Source organism: Poecilia formosa, unplaced genomic scaffold (genome assembly GCF_000485575.1).
Source record: "Poecilia formosa unplaced genomic scaffold, Poecilia_formosa-5.1.2 Scaffold335, whole genome shotgun sequence".
In the NCBI taxonomy this organism is placed as follows: Eukaryota; Metazoa; Chordata; class Actinopteri; order Cyprinodontiformes; family Poeciliidae; genus Poecilia; species Poecilia formosa.
This window is the reverse complement of record NW_006800274.1, coordinates 520,792-547,284: the sequence shown is the minus strand read 5'-3', so window position 1 is coordinate 547,284 and position 26,493 is coordinate 520,792. Positions and strand designations below refer to the sequence as shown.

Sequence of the window (26,493 nt, the reverse complement as noted above, 5' to 3'; positions counted from 1 at the left end):
CCCGTGAATATTGGTCGGGACATGTCCCTACCGTCCCTACCCAAACCTACGCCCATGCTACCAGTATTGAGCCATTCGCCTTGCGCTCATCCTGTGCTGCCTGGATTTTGGACTTTGTATTTCTGACTTCATCATAAAATTATCATTTTGGATCCACAGCGTTTCCCTCACCACCTTTTCTGCAAATCATGACAGTAGACTAATAACTAAACAAAGAGAAGCAAAACTATCGGAAGTTTTTACCATGTTTAGCCAGTCATTTGTCTGTACCAGGCAGTTTGCTGTGAAACACAGCAGCAGCATTTATCCTCCATAAATATGGCCTAATTAAATCACAATGTGAAGGAACAACTGCATAACAGATGTATGTAAGTGCGAATGTGCCTCACCACTAGAACATATGACTACGTGTCTGGTAAACCTACAGAAACAATAAAACTCCCCTCTTTAAAACCAGCCCATGAAGTCTGTGAGTAAGTAGTGCTGCTGTTTTCCTCTGCCTGGCTGTATTGATTCCTCCTCCTAAGGGGGCGACCATCTCAAATTAGAGAGGGGATCACAGCACCTTGCGAAGCAATTAATTTGGCCTCGGAGAATCTCTTGTTCTGTTTGTTGGTGTATGTGGGGATATAGGGGATATTATCAGCTGCTTTGATGGAATTGATTCACATGTTTTGCCAGAGCCGGGGGCAAATAAATACAAATCTAGAATGATGCGGAAACAAGTCTGAATGCATTAATTCTAACACCAACAAAAAACACAATGCATACAGAGGGAAATGTACGCTGTGTATTCTGTAGTTGTACACTCATTGCATCAGACATGTTGCTAAATGTACAGTTAATTCAAAAGTTATTCACACCGCTGGCAAATTTAGAATGAAAGCAATATTTTTTATTTTCGAATGTCTGTCAAAATAGGATATTGCAATTTGCCAAGGATTTGAGCATGAAGAGAAATTCATTTTATGTCTAGTTTTCACTTTATTCAACAGGAGAATGTCTGAATTGAGTTTTCCCCACTGCACGTTGTCAGGTTCTGTGTGAAAATTCAAGGTTCGACATGATTCTAAATAGTCTGTGCTGTTTCAAAGCAGCCTGATTACCCTGATTAGTTGCTTTCATCATGTTAACAGCAGCTCTCTGCAGCTGGTTTGGGGCAGGTTCAGGTTTTTATGGAGTGTGAAATGTCCTGATGCCTGAGTGTATGCATGCGGGGTTGTTGTCTATGTGTTGCCAGTCGATAAGACTGGTGGCCCTTCCTGGTCACCAGTAATCTTCTATAGTGGATATTCAGGGAATTTGTTGTTCAATAGCTATAGTGGTTTGTTGAGACTGAATTGCTAATTTTCTTGGTTGGAGGTTTTACTCCCATGATTGTGCTCCAGAAAAATTTCTCTGAAAATAACAAAAGTTTACTCAAGTTGTAAAGACGCTGGAATATAAGTTTCAAAAAAACATTTTTTTACTCTTCTTGGCATTAACCTTTACGTGTGGCTGTACATCGACATGGACTGTGGCTTAGAGACCAATCTGGAGAGACGCAAGACAAACGGTCACGAGTCAGACTCTAGGACTCTCTGTAACCTAGAGAAGACTGTGTTGTCCTCTAAAGGTTGACCATTTTAGACAGATAGGAGCATCGAACTGTGCGCGAGTGAGAGCGGACTGTCAAAACATGAAAAAAGTTTGTCAGGGTAGCAAAGAGGGGAAGCTTCACAGAGAGATTAGCAGTAATGAGCTGTGACTCTGGCCATAGAGAGAAGAGACTGTTAATGAGTCTTTGTTGCTCCGCCACTCCGTTTCTCTCACGAGCGTTCGTTCACGAGCTCGCATCTGCACGTAGCAGGGGGCGGGGGCAGGATTCACTCTCCGAATCACTGCAACATCTCTGTTCTTCTCTCTCCGCATTCTAGGCTTTTTGTTTGTTTTCCCACTTTATTCAGATTTTATTTTGGCCACTGGAGCTTCAGATGCTTCGTTGGAGGCTCTACTGCTCCGACAAAGAACGCATCACTTAATAAGAACAGGATTACAGACGTTCTTAAGCCAAACAGCAGACAACAGTTTCAAGCAGTGAGTTTTGTCACGTCTCATTTTCAGCATAAGAACCAGAAGGTTTTCTCTAAATGCGATTCATTATTTATGGATGAAACCAGCGTGGAGGAGGCTGTCAGGGAGCATTTTCCTCTGTGCTCCGTGGTGGATGAAATTTCCAATTTAGAAGAAAATGTAAGTGTATAGATTGAGGATAATCCAGCATTAGAGATTCTCATTGTATGATAACTTATAAAGACAAATAGCACAATGTCACAATATGATGGTATTTATACAGTAGAAACCGTTATTAAAAAAACAGACTATTTCTATGGAGGTAAAATGATGTAATTATAGTTATGATAGTGGCATACCATTGATTATTAGTTTGTCAGAACACTAAAGCAGGGATACAGAATATTATATATTCTGTGGTATTTTTCAAGGGTTTATTGTTCTGAATTTGTTTTGTTCTCAAAGGAGAAACACTGGTATAACAAGCTACTCAAGACTAAAGTAGCAATAACACAGTGACTGTGAGAAGGAAGAAGTCGGGACTGGAATGTTGTCTGAGAGCAGTAGGTTGGAGACTTGACAAACTGGCACCATATAGAGAGATTTATAAGCTTTATTTCAAATCCAGTCTACCAGTGGTATAAACTACAACCTTGTGAAAAAAAAACAAACTGTAATTCAAAACAAACATTTTGGGAACACTCAGACAGATGCCCCGCTCCACTGCTGTCTCAGCTACTTCCTTTCAGACCTGTACCGCCGGGTTACCTTGCATTAAACCACGTAGCGATTGTAAAGGCTCACTTTTCTCCACATAATCACCCTGTGTTTCTTTGTAATTGAGGTTGAACTCTTTTAGTCCAGAGTCTGCAACTAATTTTCCAGCAACAACGTGCCCTTTGGCCCTAAGAGTGAACTCAAGCTAACGCGACACATGTGGTGGACAGAAGAAAAGAGAAAGAACTGATGTTTAAATCCAATTGTCTGCAGCAGTCAAACAATTCCAACTTTTACACGCAGGGGAGACATAATATGTAAAACCTGCAGTAAAAGAAAACATTTCTTCCAGCTGCGGTTATCTATGTGGTGTTTGCATTTTCTTCATTCTCAAGCTATCTGTAGTGGCCATGGCATAAACAGTGTTTCTTCGTTTTTCCTCGGGTTTAGCTGTTTCCAATCCTAGACTCCAACTGCTTCATAATCTGGGGCTAAAAAATAAGCTTTTTGTGAATCCGTAGCTTGTTGCTCGTTGGTGTGGAGAAATCCAGCCTCTTCCACTTAGTGCCTCCATGCTCACCAATGTCTCCAGCATACATGATTCTTATATAAGTCCGTCCCTTTTCTCTGACATCTTTCTTTTTTAATGCACAAATCTTTAACTAATAATAAAAAACAGCAACAACAAAAAAATAAACCTATCTGCTTTGTGTTTCTCCTAAATTATGATTAAATGTGCACTTCAAAGAGCTTTGTTGCAGAAACAGATATTCTGAGAAATAACTAATTCAAAAGGAGATTAAAAACAACTCCTAGACACCGTATGGACTGCATCAAGATGGTAAACACTGGTAATTTTAGAAGTACACATAAGAAGATACTGCAGTTTTAGCTATTAGTAACAGCTCTGGTGTGAAACCCAATTTTATATTTTCTGCCTTCGCAGTAAAAACCTTTCAAACAAGGCGTGGGGCTGAGAACAGCGGTGATGAACGTAGCACGATAACCGTGTTTTCCTCCTGTTTCCTCCTCTGGTTTCGACTCCGCTGTGTTCTCTGTTATGTGTTTTTGTTGTTTATTTTCTCCATTATCTCAGTTTTTCACAGACCCCTGTGCCAGCAGCCCTTGTCTCCATGGAAACTGCAGCCGGAGCGAAGGCGGGGAGGAGGGCGAGCCGGCCTACTCGTGCGAGTGCACAGAAGGCTACGAGGGAGAGAGGTGCGATCAGATCTTGCTGGACCTGCCGCCCGCCGCCGACTGGGGCCCGGCCACCCCCTCCGCTCCCGAGCTGGCCACACCGGTGACCTCCACAACGACGGCTACGACTCCGCCCCAGCAGCCAACCACAGTCCCAGCCACCACCACGCCGGCGCCGCCCACCCTGCAGCCGTGGCAGCCCAAGCCCGGGCAGAGGCTGCTGGTTGTGCAGTGGGATGCAGACAGGGTGAGAGCGTTTCCTCAGCTCCAGAAAATTTACAGTTTTCCCCTCGCCCCGGGAAAAAGTCATCCAAACCGACCTGGTTCATTATGAAAAATTTATTGCATCCAAAAGAGTTTTCGTAAGCTGATAGAGTCTTTCACATTGCTCTGGGGGAAGTTTGGCCCACTCTTTTTTGTTGCTGGGGTCAGTTTAAGGTTACATCACAGCTTATCAATCAGATTTAATCTATCAGACTTTGACTAAACCTTCCTTTGTTATCCAATCAGCTGATGGTTAGATATTTTCAGAGTTTTTGTATCAGTTTGGTTAGGGTAAAATTCACAGTTTCACTAATTTGAAGTCATCCTGATCTTAACAGCAACAAAGCAGTCCAAGACAATCACACTTCCACATCACATAATACTCTTATTCTAAAAGTTTTACACTAGATCCTGTTTTCAGTATAGAATAACTCAGCCTTTGCAGTATATTTTAAGTCTAAGTGTTACAAATGTTGACAAAAAGCTGATCTAAGTTTGCCTCAGTTCCAAACTTAGAATTGAGGCTGAAAACCAGCACCTGTGGTCAGCCATATTACACAGACAGCAAATGTTCATAATGAGCAATTGGAGTTATTAAAAGTTGCTCCGCAAAGTCAAGAAATTTCAGTCTGGAAAAGTGAATTTTAAAACTGAAATGTTTTGGGACCCTCGGTGCTGTTCTTCCTGGGCGTGTTGCCAATTCACTATTGAAGTAATTCTGTTAGAACGATCTCTCCTGGGAAAGTTTACTGTCGTTATTGTTTCATTTGACAACAATAACTCTTTTGGTTTTCTGGAATCCCAAAGCCGCAGAAGGACCTTGAAACACTTAAAAGACTGAAATATATGAAACTGTTTCTCAGCTGAAATTGTTGAGACCGATGCATATGACATGCTGTTTGTTTTTTAGATCTTTTATTCTGCTTTATGTTGCCTGACACGTTCCCGATTTTACACAACACGCGACTTGTGAATTAATAAAGGGGGACAATAACTTTCTCACAGATTGACAGATTGGTTTAAGATAATTTTTTTTTCACCCTGAAGTTATCTTTGTTTGATTTTTGAAATTCTTTTAATGATTTGAAACCTTTAAAGAAATGTGTTTAGGACTAAATATTGAAAATGTGATGGTTTGTGCTTCAGGTCACCGAGGGTCTGCACTGTGTGAGCCCTGAGCTCTGTGAGCTGACGTCAGGGACCCTGACTCTGTCTCTGGAGGTGCCTGAAGAAACCGCCGTGAAGTAAGAGGAATATCACGAAGTTCTTAAAAAACCGGCAGCTCCCTTCTAAACGTAGGATTACTTAACATTCAGAAAAAGTTGAGAAAAGCCATCCTCCTCTTGCTTTAAAGTTCACATCAGCTGCAGTTTACACTCCAGCCTGGAGATGACCACCTAATTAATCTGTTGCTGCGAAAGTTCCTCAACAACTGATTGCTCTAACTTTTAAAAACGAGCTGCATTCAGGTGCATAAGAGGGAAGTCGCTGGCCAGCCCCGTGTAATCTATAAATCTGTAGATTCTTCTGCTGCAACCCGAGAATAGGTAGTCCTGACCAAAATGTACCTTATAAAAATACAGAGTCTGCATAATTATTCCACAGAAGAAATAAAAATAGAGCCTGCTGTGTACATTATTTTATCTACATACTTACCATTGCAGCAACTTTCGCTGGAAACATTTTTCAGCTTGAAGGTTGCGTCACTAATACCCTTTCATTTGAAACCCTGCGACCCAACTGTGTCGTGCCAGCACAGGTGCGCTCAATTTATTAGGAGTGTGACTGTCCAAAAATGGTGCTACAGCTGCCCTGTAAACAGGAGTTCAATGAATTATGCAGAAGGAGTGGTCGAGGTGATTGCTGGATGCCCTTGACGTTCTCATTATACATGAGAGGCACGGCGCAGGGCTCTGCTGATGATCCCAGACAAAAGGCTGCGAATTGGGGGGCAATCAACCTCCGCTGCCCTGTTTTCCTGCTTTTTTGATTACACAACAATAATCCCTGAATAATGAACCGTGATGCTGGTTCTGAGGAGACTTTTTTTCAGACTAACATCTAGCACCGTCCAGAGCCGCAATGACCGCCGAGTGGCGCTTAATTAGAAAAGCAGATAGTTGTAAAACACGTCTGTCGGACACAGCGTGTTGAAAGGTTCAGCGAAAAGGGAGCAGTCGTTGAAGTCCTGTGAGAAAAGTCAAGATAGCTTTTCTTGAACCCACACATTTCTGAAAGGTTTTTGTGGCCTTTATTCATTAGTAGTTTGACAGGATGAAGAGCAGAGAGAAAAGGGGAAGACATTCAGTAAATAGCCCAGGCTGGGAATCAAACGAGTAATTTCTCCCTAACCCAAACTAACTGTGTGTTTCCACTGGTGGTGCCATAAATAAGGTCGAGCCCTTTGCTTATTCCCAATGAGCAAAATGTCGACTACTGTGGAAGATTTTATGCCGCGTCAAGTCATCTCAGTCGGATTTATTTTAGAGCTAGCCATAGATGGACATGCTGTTGGACTTTTGGGTCATTGTCCCTTTGAACGCAAACTAATGTCAGATATTCTCCTTCAGGATTTTCTGGTAGAGAGCAGAATTCATGGTTCCATCACTTACAGAAAGTAGTCATGAAGCAGCCCTAAAGCATTATACCGCCACCACCATGTTTGATTGTCAGTGTGATGACCTGAGCCTGAAATGCTGTCTTAGATTTACATCAAATGTGACCTTCTAAAAAGCGTCACTTTTGTCTGAATAGTTCATTGAACATTTCCCAAAAGTCTTTGGAATCATGAAGATGTTGTTGCTAAAGAGAGTTTGTTTGTTTTATTTTTTTGTCAGACCTTATTACTATTATTTTTGGATTTTACTGCGGCTTATTAGAGATCTATTCCTCAATAAATTATGACTCCCGCGAACCTTAAGTAGCCGTAGATATTCAGCCAGTCTGAGTTACAGATGGTTATTTTCTTACAGCTTTGACAAAAAAAAAACTTCACCTTCAAGGGACCAAACCGCAGTGTTATTATTTCAGTCACGTTGCCTCAGTTTCAGTTTTGCTCCATCTCTTCTGTGGCACTTGAGGCAACTATTGCATCAGCCCACATGTGGTCTTCTTTCTTTAATTTGAAAGTTAAATGTGTGTTGTAATATATTCTGGACCACAGCTTTCAGGCTTGCTTTTCCACTTAGTCCATAATAAAGTTACATAAATTATTCCCTCCCTGATGTCAGATTTCGTCTTTCGTTTTAGCACATCTCAAATTTCCGATCCTCCTTCTCCTCGGCGCTGCACTTTCTGCCCGCATCGCGTCGTCGGAAAATCAGCGTGGCGGTGATAATGTTCACGGCTCTTATCAGCTGTAAACACTCATTAGACCGAGTGCACAACATGGAGGGCTAAGAGGATAATCACATATTGTTTTATTTTGTTTTGGTTAATATGGGAAAGATTAATTCAGTGCAGGAGGGAGGCTAGAGAGGCTCTCGACGCCGTTTAGCTGTGAGCAGCTTCACTCAAGCTTTCTGAGAATCTTTCTTGCAACTGCAGCTGACAGATTACGTTCTACTCCCCTGTCTGTCTCTCACGAGGGCTTTCTGCGAGAAGATCCAGCTTAGTTCAGCTTTGCTCGACTCCTTCCTCCCTCTTCAACAAAAACAGCTGGTTCACTTTAGTCTTTGGTTGCATCTCAGGCTTCATCCTCACGCCGAAGAGCCCGTTGGCAGAATACTGACCCTTGAGGTTTTCTGTATACATCCTTTACACAACGTTAGGTTTTTTGTCTTTCGAGGTTTTGATTTGTCACACATCTTTTGCAAAAAAAAAGAAAAAAAGAAAAAAAAAAGGATGCAGACTAAAACAATATTTTGCTATCAAAAGGCTGAAAAGTTGCATTTTGGACCAAGTCGACAGAGTCAATAATCACTGAACTCTCCTGCTTCCAGTTGCTTGTTGATTTCCCTCATGCTTTTGCTTTCCTCTGTCACCAGGGTGCTGGTGAACGCCAGTGGAGCTCCGGTGCTGTGGCGTGTGAGTGAAGAGGGTTTCCTCCGCTCGTCTATTCTGAACGGCACCACCATATGGTTTCTGCAGGCCCCGGACGGCCTGGTGGTACCAGACCGTTTGCTGCCCCTGGGACAGAACTACTTCCTCAGTGAGTTTCTCCTCACTGCAGATAGCGAAGGACAACCTGCAACGCGAAACACCCCCCACATCTGTTGGTCATTGTGTTTGGTCATTGAGCATTCAGAACTTTGCACTGCAAACATACAAAATCTTACCAAGTATTTTTTTATTTTGTCTAGTGTATAGTGAAAATATCTGAGTACACCTGAAATAAGACAAAATAACATAAAAATAACATTTTAGCCAAACAAATAAGCCAATAGCCTTTGAACGTAGATAAATAAATAAAAAAATGCTTGTACTTTTCACTTCCACTCACTTCCTGTCGAACAGCTGACCTTCACGTCTGCTACCTCTGTGGCGCTCGACTCTTCTGCTTCACGGAGAGAAGAAAATGATGGAGTTAAATCAGGAGGAAAAGAGGGGAAATGCAGGGCGGGAGAGAGGGATTCAGATAAAGAAGGGGAGCAAAGCAGAGACAGCAAGGCAGAAAGGGATTACAGGGAAGGACGAGGAGACAAAGGACGCACGAGGACAGACGAAAGGTCAAACTGTGAGGAACAATCGGCTTGAATGCATTTTGTTCTTTCGGATGCCAGCCAGGCTTAATTGCGTGTGACTAATGTTCACAACAAAATCGTCCACACTCATTTTTGGTGCCTCATTCGGGGGATTTGCACACGTGAGAAGGACGAGACAATGCCTACCACACCTGAGGTGAAAACAATTCATGTTCTCTGAGCTTTCACGGTTTAAAGCCGCAATGACTCTGCAGCTCCAAATTTCATTGTCATTGGGGTTAATGATCGTCAAGTCAGGGGAGGACGGGGGAACGCGCACAGAGCTGTCAGCGTCCCCATTGGTCAGGCCAGGCTGACGTCACCGCTTCCATCAGCGGCGGACGTCCCGCTCATTGGTTCAGGTCAGGTGCTGCAAAACGGCACCTGATATTTACTACGGAGCTATTTTTATCCGAGCAGCAGCAAAGCTGTCCAGCTTGATTGAGCGCATAATAAAAGAGACGTTTTGAGAGGAAGGGAGAGGCTTTACCGGAGAACATGTTAGAGATCTGCCTGCATTCATTTGTCTTTTGACTCATCTATAGGGGAGCCGTAGTAACTCTGTGAAACTGTGAAGGCGACCTGATGCTTTTTCGTGGCAGTCGATGTGCTCAGTGTGTACAAAGGAGCAAAAGTACACTTCTAAATCTGGAGACCAGGAAGTGTATTTTCAGATGCTTACAGTGGGATTGGAAGAAAGATCAGAAATGTGTGGCTCTTTTGTATTCAGCTCCAAAAAGATCCCAGCAAATTACATCACACTTAACAGCTACAGCATGACAAACACGCGAATAAATGCGTCTTGAAGGGAAGCTATTTTAAATTATTGTTAAATTCCTTGTTGTGTCGAGGTAAACTGACTTGTTTTCACATCAGTATCTACGTGAAGCAACTGTTTAAGACCTTCAAACCCACAAAAGCGTTTGTTTCCCCCCGAAGGCGTGATCCGTGTTGACGCTCCCACGGCCCCGGAGGTCACGCTGCGTCTCAACCTGACGGTGAAGGCCAGCAGCTGCGTGGAGCCCGGCAGCAGCTTCAGCGATCCTCAGTGTTCTGGGAAAGGGAAATGCGTCACGCAGCTGTCGGAGGTGAGGATTCACAGAAACGGCGAAGGTTCGCTGCAGCCTAAAGTGCTCGTTCCCTGGCCTGATCATTTTATTACATCGCACAAGGAGAATCGCTCTGTTCTCTCAGCGGTCAGCAGCTCTCCCTGCTCTTGTTGGATGACTTAAAGCACATAATGTTCTTACTATTTATGCTATTTAATGAAAAAAAATAAATCAGTAAGAAGCCCTGTTGGTGCCACAAGCGCCAACAGGGCTTTTTTTTTTTCTTTTTCAGACGGATCGTTTGCCGTATGTGATGGCTATAAAGTAAACACTAAACCATGTTTATTAAGTATTTAGGAAGTTTGCCAAGTGTTTCTCATGGATTCCACTTTATAAATTTACTTTGTAAACATGGTCAGGCCCATATTTTCATTTTGCATGGTAAAATGCAAACTAGTGGGAAGAAATTCTGCAAAATCACCAACTCTGGTTGGTGCTGCGGGCCAAGAACACTTAAAGTATACAGTGATAAAACAGCAATATATAAATGTTTTAATTTAATGGTTTAACTGAAGGCCTCACTGTCATATCCAGAGCTGTAAAATGAGCACAATTCATACAAATGTGAGTTTACTTGAGCTGAATGAATAAAACAAAAATGTTTCTGTTCAGTTTTGTTCCATTTTAAATTTTTAGACCGTCTTGAATGCTCAGTTTGCCTTCATAACCCTCTGGTCCAGTCAATAAGTCAACAAAGTCCAACTTTGAGTAATTTAGTCTGAATATAAATCCAGATGTTCTGCGAAGGCCGCAGAGATTTGTTGGAGAGCGACGGAGAACAAACAGCATCAGCATCAAACCAAGGGACAACGCAGACAAATCCGGAATGAAGTTGTGGAAAAGTTGTGTGCCTTACTTTTGCTCCATCCTGTTCCAGTTTCAACTTCTGGACCATCAAAGAGTCAGATAGTGGTAGAAGGCGCTCTGGTTAGATCACATATGAATGTAACGTTTTTCCCTGTTAGCTACAAGAGGCTGCACATACACCGTTCTCCTTGTTGAAAGATGGTGGTGGCAGCATAATGCTGTGGCAATACTTGTCTCAAGCAGGGACGAGGAAATAGGTCATAGTTGATGAATAAATACAAAAAAGTCACTGAAGAGGACTTGAGACTGCAGGATAACAACCTCTATGCATGATACGACAGAACATTTTCAATCGCAGGATGTCCACGTGTCTTTTGTCCTTGTCCTGTCCTACAACATGTAGACTCATCCTTGTTTGAGCGTGCTTCTGCAGAACTTGATGAAGTGCTGAGGAAGTAATTCAGTCATTTGGTTCAGGTGTTGCAGGAGGGACAGACTGGCCTCTGAGGATTAGAGTTGGAAACCCCAGGAAAGTTCTAAATCCAATTGAAAGTCTGTGACAAGATTTGGACGTTTCCACCCACAGATGCGCTCTGTGTCGGCTCTGACCGAGCCTGAGCTGCTCTGAAAAGAGCATGAGGCGAATGTTTCAGCTTTTGTATGCGCTGAGCTGGTAGAGACACTCCAAAATGCTTGTGAAGATTGGTTCCACAAAGCAGTGACGTGGACGTGGTGAATTCATATACGCTACCAAACTTTTTAGATTATTCTTTAGAAAAGTAATAAAAAAAAATAGGTGCCCTTTTCCATCCACTCCACAGTTATGAGCTAATTTACCAGCCACACAAAATACAGAATAAAACGCAGTGAAGGTCGTGGTTGCAATGAGACAAAGAGTGAAAAGCACGAACGTTGTAATTTAGTCAGATGCTCTTGAAAGTAATACTGATAATTTTCATCTCAGTTAAAAGAAGCAAACATAATCTTGAAGCTCAGACCTGCTGCCTCGCCGGCGTCATCTGAACAGATTCAGTCTCTTTTTTTTTTTTTTTTTGCATCTGGTTGAGAAAGTCAAAGTGCGTCCCAGATGATTGAAGTGTTTTGTCACTGAATCGTTTTGCAGCCTTTAGACTCGTGTTCTTCTCTTTAACGCGTGTGATTTCTACCTGCAGAGCACTTTCTTCTGTGAGTGTGAGGACGGCTACACCGGGATCTTTTGCGAAGAGCTCGACGCCTGCCACCACCGGCCCTGTTGGAACAACGCCACCTGCACTGACGTCAGACAAGGTGGCGAGGGGCAAAACTTCACATGTACCTGCCCACCAGGTACGCTTTGATGCATTGCACATGTGTTTAATAGGTTTACCTTCAGGTGATTGTTGAAAGTGCGACTCCGTGGTTTGTGTTTGTTCTAACCTCTTCCTTGGCTTTCAGAAAATCTCTCATGAGATCAGAGACGGTGAACTTTTCATCCTGACAGTAATTTTTACGTGTGGGTTTGGGTGTTTTGGACTTCAAAGCAATGTCTCCTGACAGGGTAGTAAATGTCAAAGGGAAACTGCTAAAGGTGCTAATAAGCCCACTTTGAAAAGTTGATCAAATGTCCCCAGACATCACATGGAGTTTTAATTACATGCAGAAAAGAGACAAAAAAAAGAAAATAATTTCTTGTTATATCAAAAATAGCATCTATGCATTATTCACATAATCCGGGATTGTAAATTTAGTAATCCCAACATGCTAAAAAGGCAACAATTCAAATTTTCATATGATGATTCAGAACATGTGCGGAAGAATCTGCTGATTTCAAATGTGCAAGATTATTCTCTGACAGCACAAAAATACATTTATTTTAAATTGTGGCTCATGAGAAAACATTTTCTGAAGCTTTAGAATGTTTATTAACTAATGTCAATGGTAATTTCTCTGTTTGTATTAGAATAAAAATGCACAGTACACTGGGGTGATTTACATTTTGGAAAAAAAAAATTACACATAATTTTTATTAAGTTCCTTTTTTAAATGAGCCTCATTGCATAAATGTTGGTAGAAATCATCAAAACATGAGTTATGTTAAAATGTTATATATGGGCGTTATAAATAAAAATTATTATTATTATTATTATTATTATTATTATTATTATTATTATTATTATTATTATTATTATTATTCACATTTTTGGTGTACCTCCACTAATAGAAATTATATAATTAATTCAAGTTATCTCCCTTACAAAGACATGTTTACAGACCTAAATGAAAAAAAAACAAAAAAAAACCCAAAAACAAATTACTAACTGTACCATCATACAAAAATCATAAATTGGACTTTTGTGAGACAGGAAGTCAAATCACTAGAAATACATCAGATGATATTGGTGATCTTCAAGCACCAATAATATCATCCAATAAATAAACAAAATAAAATAAAGTCAGTCGTCTTTTTTTTGTTTGTTTGTTTTTTTGCTTAAAAACATCAAGCAATCTTGTGGGACTGTTTTTGTTTGCCAGGTTATGAAGGCGAGCGCTGCCAAATGCTGGTTGACCACTGCCTCTCTCAGCCTTGTAAGAATGGAGCCACCTGCTTCAGCAGCTTGGCTGGACCCAGGTGCTACTGTCCCGAAGGTAAAAAGCCAATTATTCTGCAACTGATGTTTGGTGTGGGTGTGAAGTAAACAAACTAGGAAGCATTAGAGTCTCTGCCAGAAAAATGCAGTTTGTGGGCTTCGATATGAATATTATTTTTAACAGTTAAGCAGGAAAAGACGTCTAGATGCTGCATGTTTGTGCGTTCTAAAACAGCATCTGGTATATTTTTTTTTTGCCAGGTTGAGTATCTGCTGCATGTTTTAGAGTATCTATGCCACGCCGATGCTTAATTTAAACCTTCCTCCTCCTTTCTAATTAGTCTTCATAGGCTGAGCGACCTGCATCAGCCACTCTGGGGAAATCTGTGACCGCAAAACTTATGCATTCCCCCCCCCACTCCCCACAACTAGAGCACATGGGTTTGCAATTAGTTTCAGCCATGTGCATGTGACTGTGTTCACATGAAAATGCAGCAGATAACAATGAAAGGAGGCACAAAAATAAGAAACGGCAGGAGTGGAAAAGTGCCATTGTTGGACGAGCTGCATAAGTTGAAATTCCCAATAGTCAGTCCAGTATTGTGCTGGCTAAACTGGAACACCTGACCAGACAGCAGTGTCCCCAATGAGACAGAGAAGCTCTGATCCACTGTTTGTGAATCTACTCAGCTGGCATTAAAGAAACAGCGATAGCAATGCCACGTTTCTGTAAGTTTTTTTTTTCTTTTAAGAAAATATGACTTTGTTAGATAACAGGTTAGTAAGAAAAAAATAATAAAATCCAAGAGAATTAAATGCTTTTGTCATCCACTTCTGGAAAAACATATGGACCTTGAACCAAATAAATGAATGTTGAAATGTTTTCCATCGGTGCCAGTATGACTGTTCTCCTCCCATGCCTGTGAATAATCTCCAAATGATGCTTCAGTGTTTCTGCGCACACACACACACACGTACACACGCACACACACACATGAGCAATAAAGTCATGACAACTCCATAATAGCTGTCATCAGAGATGCATCAGCTCTGTGATCACTTTGCCAGCGATGCCAGCAGGAGCCGCATTTTTATCTCCTGCAGTGGAATCGCCCCGCAGCGTTCACATTTTCATTCTTTTTTTAAAAAAAGATCTGCTAGTGTTTTGTTTTTTTTCACCGTAAACAAACACTGATTTCTCATAACTCCTGGCAGTAAAAGCTGAGAAGACACCAAGGAAAATTACTACTGTCATTGCCAATAAAAACTTCAGAAAATATGTTTTTTTTTGTTTTTTTTTTCATATTTTCTGATTAAAAAAATAGAATAAAAACAACAGATTCCTCAAAGAGTTGTTGTAGATGGTGATGTCTGGACACATGATCAACACAAATTGGCTTCCAGCTTTAAGTACCATGGACAGCGCTGCGTGTTCGTAGCATTCATGGTGTGGGCCATTTTTTGTTCTACTTGCACTCGGACATTTCAGGTTTGAACATGTTGCAATAACATCCCCTCTCCTCTCTTCTTTTCTTTTTAATTCAGGGAGAGTTGACCAAATACTTTTGTCTGCTGCACAAATTCAAAAACTATCGTCGTTGCAGCACAAATCAGGGGAGCTGCAACGACATCTGAAACATGTAGATGTGCCACTCTGATGTGTGCAGCCCTTTGACTTGTTCAGCAGTTATACTGAGACCACCACTTCAGGGGTAGTAAACGGTTAACCTTTTTAATTGTCATTCATATGATTCACTGGGACGTGTGCGGGTTTATTTAAAACTCAGCGGGCTCCACAGTATTCTTATCAGCCTCTTTTTCCACGAAACTGTGAGTGTATTGTATTAGTAGTTTGCCTGAAGTCAGAAACAGATATTCTGTATGGCTAAATTTAAAATGTAACATTGTGGTAGGTTTTAGAGCCAGAAGCAAGAATAAATAGGCTTCCTTCTGTTAACTGGGAGCCTGTGCGTGTGTGTGCGTGTGTGAGCGTTAAGCTGAGAAGAAAGAAAAAAGCTTTTTTTTTTTTTTGTTTTTTATTTTTTTTGCCAGATTAGCAGAAGTTCAGTAACAAAGCAGAAAAGCTCAAAGCAAACCAAGAGAACAAACCCTGGTGGGCAACCAATTAATTCATTATTTGGCATCACAGAGGGAGAATATAAAGTAAAATCTTGTCATTGACATAAGGAGGGAAAAAAAATAAAACAAAAAGACCGACTAAATGACAAACATTCTCCACACAAAGTGAAATATCGCGATGTGGATCAATGGATGCTTGTGAGAAATCTCTTCATTAGCTCAACGGAGCACGGTCTCTGCACTCAGCACAGGGGATTTACTGCTGTGTTTCTTTAAATCAGAGAACCCACACACACACATACACACACACACTCCATCGCGCCGTTTGAGCGCTTCCATTTCTGCACTACAGTGGCAGCTCCTGAAACAGAGGTGAAAACAGATAAGGAGGAGAAGGGAGGAGGAGAGGTTATTTTTAGAAGCAGAGAAGAGGTGACTCGGATGATAATGAGAAAAGGTCTGCAGGTTTCATCGAAATGAGAGACGGGTTCTTCACAGAGGAGACCCTCTCCAACAGATAGACTCACAATCATGAAACTGTTTCTATGAGAAACTAAAGACTATGGATGATTTAAAAAAAACAACAAACAAAAAAACACTTTCATTGTTGATTTAGTGTAGATGAATGAACGCATTTGTTTGGAAATTATATTTTAAACAGCAACATAAGTAACGTAAGAATATAATTTCAAAGATGAGATGTTACAAAACAGCAATACCCAAAATGGTAACAACAGAAATCAGAATAATGAGCCTTACAAATTTGAGCAAAGATGAGACTTTAATAAAACTGTGTTAAACTTTCTCTCAGTCCCTTGTGCTACGTCACAAATCAGCTGCACACGCTGTGCAAGTATAGTATAATGACCAGTTTCAGTGGAAAAAAACACATGAGAGCAGTTTAATGCTGTAAAACATAATCATGCACAAGATGATGGAGACATTAGCGAAACCTCCGCCCTGTCATTATGTTGGCTGTGCTTGAAATCATCCCAGTTTTTTCATGTTGCTTTCAAAAAGCCAATTTTTGTCTTTCAGGCCACCACTTATAGCCAGTTTTATGAGGCTTTCCGTTATGTTACGTTTATGACGCTTAGAAACACAGACAATTTAGTATGGAGCCACTGAACTGTATCTTTATGTACTTTATTTTGCAAGAAGCCCATAATAAAGATGCAATTTATTTGGTTTAATTTCAACCTGCGCTAAGATTGGTTGGAGACTCCTGCCGTAGATGATCAGCTAAAAGATTAGGCTAGCCCTGCTAGCTCCGGTTTGCGAGGACTTGAGCAATCTTTCAGCTGTGCGCACAAGAATCCACTTGTGTCTTTCTTCCACCCATCTAACATCTCACAGGGTACCAAGGAGCCACATGTGAGCAGAAGGTGGATCCGTGTGGCTCCAGCCCGTGTCATAACAACGGCACATGCTACGGCCAGGGCCCCGGGCCCCTGGGATTCGGCTGTAGCTGCACAGCAGGTTTCACCGGCCCCACATGTGCCCAGCTGGTGGATTTCTGCGCCCTGAACCCTTGCGCCCACGGCGTGTGCCGCAGCGTGGCCAACAGCTACAGGTGTCTGTGTGTTCCAGGTAAGCTGCACAGATGAGCATCGACGTGAAGATGCCGCTGAGCTGTAAGCATAACCAGCTGAAGCCAAAGGTCACACCGTTAGTATTGATAAATGAAGACCCTGACCTAAGCTATAAAAGTGAATATGTGTGACTTTGCAAATTTGATTTCATCCTTCAACCTCTTACATCTCAAAGTGTATGGTGGTGTGGCTCACTATTTTTTCTTTTCTTATTTGTTACAGTACGAAGCTTTTATTTGTCACAACTACAACCACGTTTTCACCAGTTAAACTGCGCTCTTTCGACTGAAATATGAGACATTTTCAAACAACCGTATGTCATGTTTGTGCTAAAGCTGAGCAAGAACTAGAGAGAACATGCAACATGCAGTGTTTGGAGGCAAATTATGGCTTCATGTCTAGCTAAAACTAATTCATTTAAGAAATGCAAACCACGTAGTATTTTCCCTTTTCAACAAAAACTTTCATCCAAAAATATTAAATCAAATTTTGCATGATCAAACTAAACCAAAACAGCAGGGACTTTACTTCTAAGTTTGAACCTGGTTTGTAGTATTTGGCTTATTTCTAAAAAAAAAAAAAGGATTTTGATCAGATGTTGTCCATAGAAAAGATAGAATGAACTGTTCTGAACATTACATTTTTATTATTATTCAGAAACCTACAAAATAGGCATTACAAAGTTGTAATACGATTCTGTGCAAAACCCTTGAGACGCAACTCTGTAAAGATATCACCATTATTGTTCACAAAGTTTGATATTGACGATTAAATACACTTGAAACATTTATGTGGTTTCTCCAACTTACTATGTGAAGTATTTTTAATATCTTATTGCTCTCAGCTTATTTTTCTGCAACTATTAGCCTTTTATATGACACTTTCTTTCAGAAATCCATCTTCTTATTCGCAACACATCCCAAATGTTTAGGTTGGTCTGACGTAGCATAAACTAAATATAGCCTAAAACAGCTGATAAAGGCTTGCTGTATCAGAAAAGACGTTGGTTGGTAGCAGCGGCTTGGTAGAAGGAAATACTGCCTGGCTCAGAGATGAGGTATTTTTAGCTGGCATGATTTGTGAAGCCGATGCCTCTGTGATCAAATAAATTGGGCGGAATGATGACTTATCATTATCCACCGTCTTGCAATTACCTTGCCGGGATGGCGGGATGGATGGCTTTCTCAGTGGCCTACAAACATAATTTGACACTTTGCCCTGAGTGCTCTCAGTTTGTACAAGCTGTCAGTGGAGTGTATACAGCAGTCAGACTTTCCCTCTCTGACTCATATTTACACTCATCAGAAATACAGATGCTTCTTTTGTCGTTTCTGTGGCTAAAAAAAAGATGTACAGATAGTGGTGATGTATGATAAATTAGACTTAAAGTTGTCCTTTAGATGTTTTGGTAATTATCCAGGCAACGTGGATTGTTTCCATTTCCATTTAAAAAAAAACAACAACTTTGAATGATTTCATTTAAATTCAGCACATCAGGATCTTTCCATCTGCTGGTTTCCAACTGTTCCGATGTCTCCCCCTCTATAATTTATTTATTTTTTGGTTCATTTTTCCATTCCTTAATTTTTCTGTTCCGCTTGTCCTTTTGTCCTTTCTCTTCTTCGTCTTCCCTCTGTTTACCTCACCTCATTTCCCTCTCATCCTCTTTTGTCTGGTTGCCATGGTGAGGTGCCTGACTTTATACGTGTGTCCTTGTGTGTGTGTGTGTGTGTGCGTGTGTGTGTGTGTGTGTGTGTGTGCATATGCGGCTTTGCATGTGAAGATGCTGCCGTCCAATCAAGGGCCTCTTTCATGAGACTGGAGAAATTGATGGTTTGTAATTATTGTCCCGGTCTCTCCAATGAACACACACAGACAACATGAGGTAAAATCGTCTCCCCGGCTCACAACAACATCAGCTGGTGTGCGAGAATGCGAGTCTGTGAGCCTTCGTGTGTGTTGAGTTCTGCTAATTTGTCTGTTTGAGAGAGAGCTGATAATGTAGAAGGAGCCTTCTTCCAGTTCGTGTAATCCAGTCGACATGAGAGGCTGCCGCAACCACCAGCCTGCTCACAGACAACAGGCCGAGTCCTGGAAAGGCACTTGACATTTCACTGGCATTTCACAGAGGAGACCCGAGAGGCTCTAGCTGTGCTTCTCATTAAGTCCGTGTCTCTTCCTTCCCTCAAACACACATTAGTGGGGCCCAAGGAGACATCGCTGAACCTTCAGTCAGACAATGGGACACAGTTGAGGAACGGGACATGATGGAAATAGGTCGCTACAGTGCAATGCAAAAGAACCTTGAACTATTTCATTTTGTCATGCTGCAAATAAAACCCTAAACTTAGTTTTAGGGAATTTTATGCCATAGACCAATACGAAACAATGTAAAGATCTGAAGTTGAAGAAAGCTTTTATTTTTATTTATTTATTATTTTATTTTTATGAGTGTAGATCTGAAATTTGGAGTGTGGATTTGAAGGACCATCTTTCAATGTAATTACAGCTACAAGTCCTCTGGGGATGTCTTTACAAACCGATTCTCCACTGGATTTACATCTGAACTTTGACTAGGTCAAAGTCAAACTATGAGTTGGTTTTGCAGAGTGGCCGGACCCTGCCACCATCAATACAAGATGATGGTGAAAAATTAATGCATCACTGGATGGAAATGAATCTTGTGACATTAGAGACGCATATCAAGCCAATGCCACAGTGAATGTGAGCTACATTCAGAGTTAAAGGTGGTTGCAGCTTTTTTTTTTTTTTTGGCCAGGCAGTGCATGTGTTTCTTTGTCTTGGTTAGTCCCATGAAATTCCAATAAAATACAGATCTCAGCTGTAATGTGACAGTGTTGAAATGTTGCAGAGATATGGATGCTTTTGCAAATAACTATATGCATCACAGTTTCCTTTCTCTTTTTTTCTTACTTTCCACAGATTTCAATAATAAGAATTTTAACACATTCAAACAAAAAGATGCACTCAGCTGCACCTGAGAACAAGAGGCTTTGCTCATGTCACACTTTTTGATATTAAAACAACAACAACAAAAAAACATTATAGGCTCTGATTGTTTTCACCTGCTATTTGTAGCTGTTGCAGGCTCATAGTGGCTCAGCACATAACTGCCATCCTATGGATATACAGTGAACTGCATATAAAACTGCAATGCAAGTCCTGTCGCCTCAATGCTGATCAAATGGTGTGGCAGAATAATTTGCCTCCTGCCTGCTATCTGCACTTTCCGTACAATGAGAGGGCTCATGAAGTCATCAATGGTGTCATGGCTAGACTGGATAAAGAAAATTAGTCTTGAGGCAAACGACTCATGAAGGAGGAAGGCTGCTAATGTGACGCCAAGAGGTGTTTTCTCCTGCAGATGAATGCTTTGACACTTCTGGGAAGCTCCTGGTGTGAATTGTAAATGACAGTAGACAAGCTGCTTTCACACTTTGCAGCTGCTAACAAGATTCATTTACAAACACTTTCAATGAAGCAAAAAAAAAAAAATAGAATTTGCACTTCACAGCTTCTGCTCTGGAAAAAAAAAATCAAAATGGCAGTATTGTATGATTTTTAAGACTCTAATAACACCACTGGCTGCCTTTTCCAGGCTACCATGGCTTGTACTGCGAGGAGGAGTTCAACGAGTGTCTGTCTGCGCCCTGCCAGAACTACGCCACCTGTAGGGATCTCATTAATGCCTATGAGTGTGTCTGCACGCCACAGTTTGAAGGTACACACACCCGTACATCAACTTCTACACTTTCACAACCTGCATAACGAATTGGTGCAAGTTCACTTCATGTGTGTATTTGCAGGAAAGCACTGCGAGATCTACAAGGATCCCTGCGTGAATGTACGCTGCCAGAACGGCGGTCGATGTGAGAGTAGTGGACTTAATGCTTCTTGTGCCTGTCCATCCGGATATGTAGGTATGCAATAATGTCCTGCATGGGTTACAGAATGACTTTATGAGGCCTGTGGATGTTGGGAAAAGAGTACAGACACAGAATATAGTGAATAGCATAGAATAGAATGCAAACATCCTGAAATCCAGGTTTCATAGCATCAAGTTAAAGGTATGTAGGGACATTCATATTCGCTCGAAAGTAAAAAAATCAGACTGCACAGAAAGAGCAAATTTACAACATAAGATAAATGGTACATTACAGTAAATGAAATGCAGAAAAAATGTTAAAATATAATTGTAATCCACAGGGGAATTGAAGAAACCCAAAGAGATGTAAAATAGCCAAAATCATCAGAAAAAATGGAATAGCTAAAATCTTTTTAATTCAGATAAATAAAAAACACCTTGTGGTCTAATCACATTCTTGAAAGAAAAAGACTAAATTAAAAAAAAATCATAAACTTAAAAGAACAAAAAGTCCAAACCAGTTTAACTAGATCACACAATGAATGATGGCTTTGCCTGTTAAAGTTATTTTACATACCCAGTTTTTATATACCCAGATCTAAGAACCGTGGGACTTTTTTATTTTTATTTTTTTTTTTACTTTACTCTATTTTCTCCATTTCCAAGCTGAACCAGAACAAGATGCCTTGGGCCGACACCGGGGACATCAGCAGTATTATACAAAGACTTCAACTGGTAGAAATAGATTTATACTCTGGAGAGGAATAATACCGAGATCAACCCAGGGTCAACTCTACTAATGACTCAAAACAATGACCACCTCTGCATTATGCAGAGATTTCAGCCGGTACAAATGAAGATTCAGCGAGTGGAGGTTAATATCAAGATAAATGCTGGTTCTAGAAATGAAATAACTTTTCTTCAAAACAGTGGAGGGGTTGCATTCACCTCACCAAGCAGTTCACCCTGGAGCTCGCTGGGAGCTAAAGCCGAAAAAAAGTCTCACACTTCGAATCTGACGAGGCGAGAAAAAAGGAAAAACCCTTCAGGAAGAACAGCATACACTGAACTGTTTGTGCTTTGAACCATAATAAATGAAAAGTTAAACAAGATATTTCTTACATATCGAGGATTTTGATGATGGCACTCATCAAAATGTAATGGTTGTTGCTGGTGTTCGCAATTGTGACTGCATGGTGTCTTTTATGACTTTGTATTGTGTGCTTTTATTTTGTAAGGCACTTTGAGCGACCTTGCTGCTGAACTGTGCCATACAAATGAACTTGATTCATTGATTTTCAATAAGGATCAGTCAATGCATCAATCTATCTTCCGCTTAATCTAAGCAGTCTTCCCTCTGACCGGCTCATTCGGCTCCTCCAGGGGAATATCAAGGCCAACAGGCTTTCTCTGGGTCTCCTAACTAGACGCTTGAGCCACTTTAATTGGCTCCTCTCACTATCCTCTGCATGACCCCCTTAGCTGAGATGCAGTTCACTCTAAACATCAGCTGTGTAGAGGATTGTGAATATTCTGATAGGTAGTGGGATGTCGTTGTTTTAGTTTTGCCTGTAAGTACAGTCATTGCTCGGCCTGTATTATGATCCCAGCGGTGGTTTTCTGTCAGGTCATCAGAGAACTCTGAGTAACTTACTCCATTCTTGGTAAATAATGCTTTTAATTACAAGTTAATGGTTTTAAGAGGTAATTAGGTTAGGTTTTACACCATTTTCAAGTTGGTCTTGAAAATAGTAGACAACCTAACATAATACACACTTTGCTTGTGGGTTTCTTGGTGTCTAGAAACCCACAAGATCAGTGTCTTCAGTGGGAAGACACTGATCATTCTGTAAATCACTGAACTAGCACCACATATCACTGAACTAGCACCACATATCCAGATGGCAAAAAATATTTTACTTTAATTCCAAATAGAGCAATTAATCCTTTCAAGAGTGAGAAAAGAGAAAATGTCTGGAAGGCAATGAATATTGGTAGGCAGGGCAGCAGCCTAACATCCACTTTTTGGTTTTATTGTGCCACTCACTTCTGACTGTAACCTTAACTGTCTTTTCAGGGGAGGAGTGCGAGGTTGACATCAATGAGTGCGAGAGCAACCCTTGTCACCACGGTGGCACCTGCATCGACCAATCAAACGGATACACCTGCCACTGCCCGCTTGGGTGGGTTGGGCCCAGCTGTGAAATCCGTAAGTCGGCTTGTCAAAAAAAGTCTTTTAAGCTATCAATCAAAACTTCATGGAGAGACCTTTGGACCTTCCTCTGTGTGCCTCAGACCTGCAGTGGAAACCAGCGCACACTGAGGACACCCTGACCAACATGCCTCGCCACTCGCTGTACATCATCATTGGAGCGCTGTGTGTGGCATTCGTCCTCATGCTCATCATCCTCATAGTGGGCATCTGCCGCATCAGCCGCATCGAGTACCAGGGATCATCGCGCCACGCATACCAGGAGTTCTACAACTGCCGGAGCATCGACAGCGAGTTCAGCAATGCTATCGCCTCCATCCGCCATGCCAGGTATGAGGAAACTATGGTGACTAACAGGAGGGAGAGTTAAAAGGGTTAAATCAAATCCCCTTTCAGATTTTATGTTACTTTTGCCTTTTGTAGTTGGTCTATTTAAATGGTATTGATTATTTATTAGAATGATTACCTCTTTTATTTCAGTGCCTGACTAATTTCAGAAGAATGTTTTTTGTTTTTTTTAATTAATCTTCTCACTTCAACCCGTTGATAATTTTGGATAGAAAAAAAATCTAACTTGTGATGAGGTAGTGTAAAAACAACATACTCACATTCAAAGAAATGTGCAACTGAGTTGGATAGGGTTTTAGATTTTCTATGCTTTTATTCAAGATCATAATTTACAAAGTATACAAAATGTGCCTGAGTACTTATGCATAAAGCAAAATCCACTAGGACACAAACAGGTGAGCTTGGTTTAGAGAACCTTGACTGGTCCACACAGAGCCATGACCATAAACCAACAGAACATCTTTGGGAAGATTTAGGGCGGCGACAGCAAGCCTGGTCTCTCGTCTAGCATCATTGTCTGACCTCGTGAATGTGTTTGAAGATTGTTCAATTCTCCCCATAAACGAAACATTAAAACCTGTAGACGATGTCCAACTTTAATTTCGAAGACAAATTGAAAATCAACAATTACTAATATTTGTCTTACTCACAAAACCTTAATCAGTGAATTACACAAAGACTGTTTGTCAGTCAAACCTTTTCATGTCCTCCAACCTCTAACCACTTTACGCTCTCTCGTTAGATTTGGAAAGAAGTCTCGGCCTGCCATGTATGATGCCACCCCCATCGCCTACGAGGACTACAGTCCAGATGACAAACCTCTGGTCACCCTCATTAAGACAAAGGATTTGTAAAAGTCCACAAACTCAAACCATAACAAGCTGTATGTATAGTGCATACGCAGATACAAACTCACATGTCTATCAAAATGAAAGTATTTCTTAAAACAAACATAACAGCAAAATCTCATTTGAATGTAAAGAAATAAAAGAAACATGGCGTAGCTAAAAAGAAGCAAATCTGGAGTTTGATACCATATCTATTTTCCTGAGGATAAGGCTTTGTAGTAGCATACTTTGCATTACTTTTAAGTTACAGATGCTGAGCAGCATTTGCAGTAACCTCTGCTGCCCAATAAATAGTTGATTTTTGTCTGAACCAGACGATCTGTAGGAGGAGGTCCAACAAATAAATGCAGTAGACAGCATCAACAACGGTCCGTGGGTACCTACGGAGCCCTCCAGGGGACATGGGGAATTTTTTTTTTCTTTTGCGTTCCCTCGCAATAATCTACTGATCAATTCATGCGGCATAATTGAATACTGAAAGCCTTTCTTATGGTGGCCGCTGTTCTTTCTGCTTTAATACAAGGTTATATAAGGTTTTTCCATGAATGTCAATATCTCGTTGTGAAATATCAATGTTTTATATTTTTTTCTTTAGTATAGAAAGGCACAACAAACCTATGATATAAACAGAAACTTTCCGTAAGTAGGAAAGAAATAAAATGCATCCAAACTATTTGGACTATTTCTGAGTTATTATCGCGGGGTAATCAGTCATCTGATTGTGTCTCTGTTGTGTTTGTCTGAATGGTTTAAAGGGCTGCTTTCTGTGCCGTTCCATCTTAGCCTTATCAGACATAAACATGCAGTAAATTAATCGATTTTCAATCAGTTTTTTGCACCAAAGAGTTAATAATAATAAACACGTTTTATTATTATAAAACACGGCAAACTAGTGGTGGTAGAGGGCCGCACTGGGTTAACTCGGGGAATCTTGTCTGTCCGTGTATCAATCAACTCCTAACCTCTTCTTTGTTCTGTCACAATTATCGATTTATTTCATTTTGATTATCATGCTCCAAACTTTGCGAGGACTGATCACCCCGCTCAACCGCTTCCTCATACACACAAAGCCAACACACCAGTAATCTTCCCATTCACACTTGATGACAGTCACTCCCACATCGACACGCCCACCACCAGGTGTCAAAGCCGCTGCTTCTGTCATATCAATAATTACTTATTTCATTCATATGGCTCTTACAGAGCCTCAGTGAAAACGTGTTTATTATTATTAACTCTTTTGTGCAAAAAAACTGATTGAAAAATCGATTTATTTACTGCATGTTTATGTCTGTTAAGGCTAAGATGGAACGGCACAGAAAGCTGCCATTTAAACCATTCAGACTACGAACACAACAGAGACACAATTAAAACTGTCAGATGACTGATTACCCCGCGATAATAACTCAGAAATAGTCTAAATAGTTTAGATGTATTTTATTTCTTTAGTACTTACGGAAAGTTTCTGTTTATATCATAGGTTTGTTGTGCCTTTCTATACTAAAGAAAAAGATATAAAACGTCTGATATTTCACGAGATATTAACATTCATGGAAAAACCTTATATAACCTTGTATTAAAGCAGAAAGTATGGCGGCCACCGTAAGAAAGGCTTACAGTATTCAATTATGCTGCATGAACTGATCAGTAGATTATTGAGAAGGAACACACAAGTATTGCGAGGGAACGCAAAAGAAAAAATTTCCCCATGTCCCTTGGAGGGCTCCGTACTTTGGAGTATTTTAGAATTAGCCACACTTCAATTTCTTTTCAGTATCAGAAAATGTAAACACCTGCAGTAGGTTGCCTTACTTTGTGCATGAATAAATTTGGTGTTCTCCTTTCAACATTTTTAAACCCTTTGTAACTGGTTGTTGCTCTGATTTTTATGCAGCCTCCCACAGTTATTTGCGCCACCATTGAAAGTTTACTCAATGCCTTAAAAGAAATTCAAGTTTTGTTGCACATTGAAAGTTTATTTTGTATTCCATTTCGCGGTGAAACTTTTCAAATCCTCCTTTTTTTCCCCAGAGAACACAACTTAGTCTTCTTTAACATTTCATGAGGTTGAAGCACAGAAAAAGAAAGAACTTTGGGAATTACTTCTGCAGGTTTTCTCTAGATTGCGTAGAG

General features: G+C 40.8%; 1 protein-coding gene across 1 annotated transcript in view; it reads left to right on the top strand.

Moving 5' to 3' along the window:
* The window catches only part of dner (delta/notch-like EGF repeat containing), a 46,628-nt gene extending 21,914 nt beyond the window's left edge, over positions 1-24,714 (top strand). The window contains exons 2-13 of the mRNA XM_007573625.2: positions 3,866-4,213; positions 5,377-5,474; positions 8,217-8,380; positions 9,852-10,000; positions 12,001-12,154; positions 13,340-13,453; positions 16,831-17,064; positions 20,686-20,808; positions 20,894-21,007; positions 23,030-23,161; positions 23,248-23,494; positions 24,255-24,714. Coding sequence (XP_007573687.1) covers positions 3,866-4,213; positions 5,377-5,474; positions 8,217-8,380; positions 9,852-10,000; positions 12,001-12,154; positions 13,340-13,453; positions 16,831-17,064; positions 20,686-20,808; positions 20,894-21,007; positions 23,030-23,161; positions 23,248-23,494; positions 24,255-24,366 — 1,989 coding nt within the window. The 3' untranslated portion in view covers positions 24,367-24,714. The remainder of the gene's footprint in view (positions 1-3,865; positions 4,214-5,376; positions 5,475-8,216; positions 8,381-9,851; positions 10,001-12,000; positions 12,155-13,339; positions 13,454-16,830; positions 17,065-20,685; positions 20,809-20,893; positions 21,008-23,029; positions 23,162-23,247; positions 23,495-24,254) is intronic.
* The last annotated feature ends 1,779 nt before the right edge of the window (positions 24,715-26,493 follow it).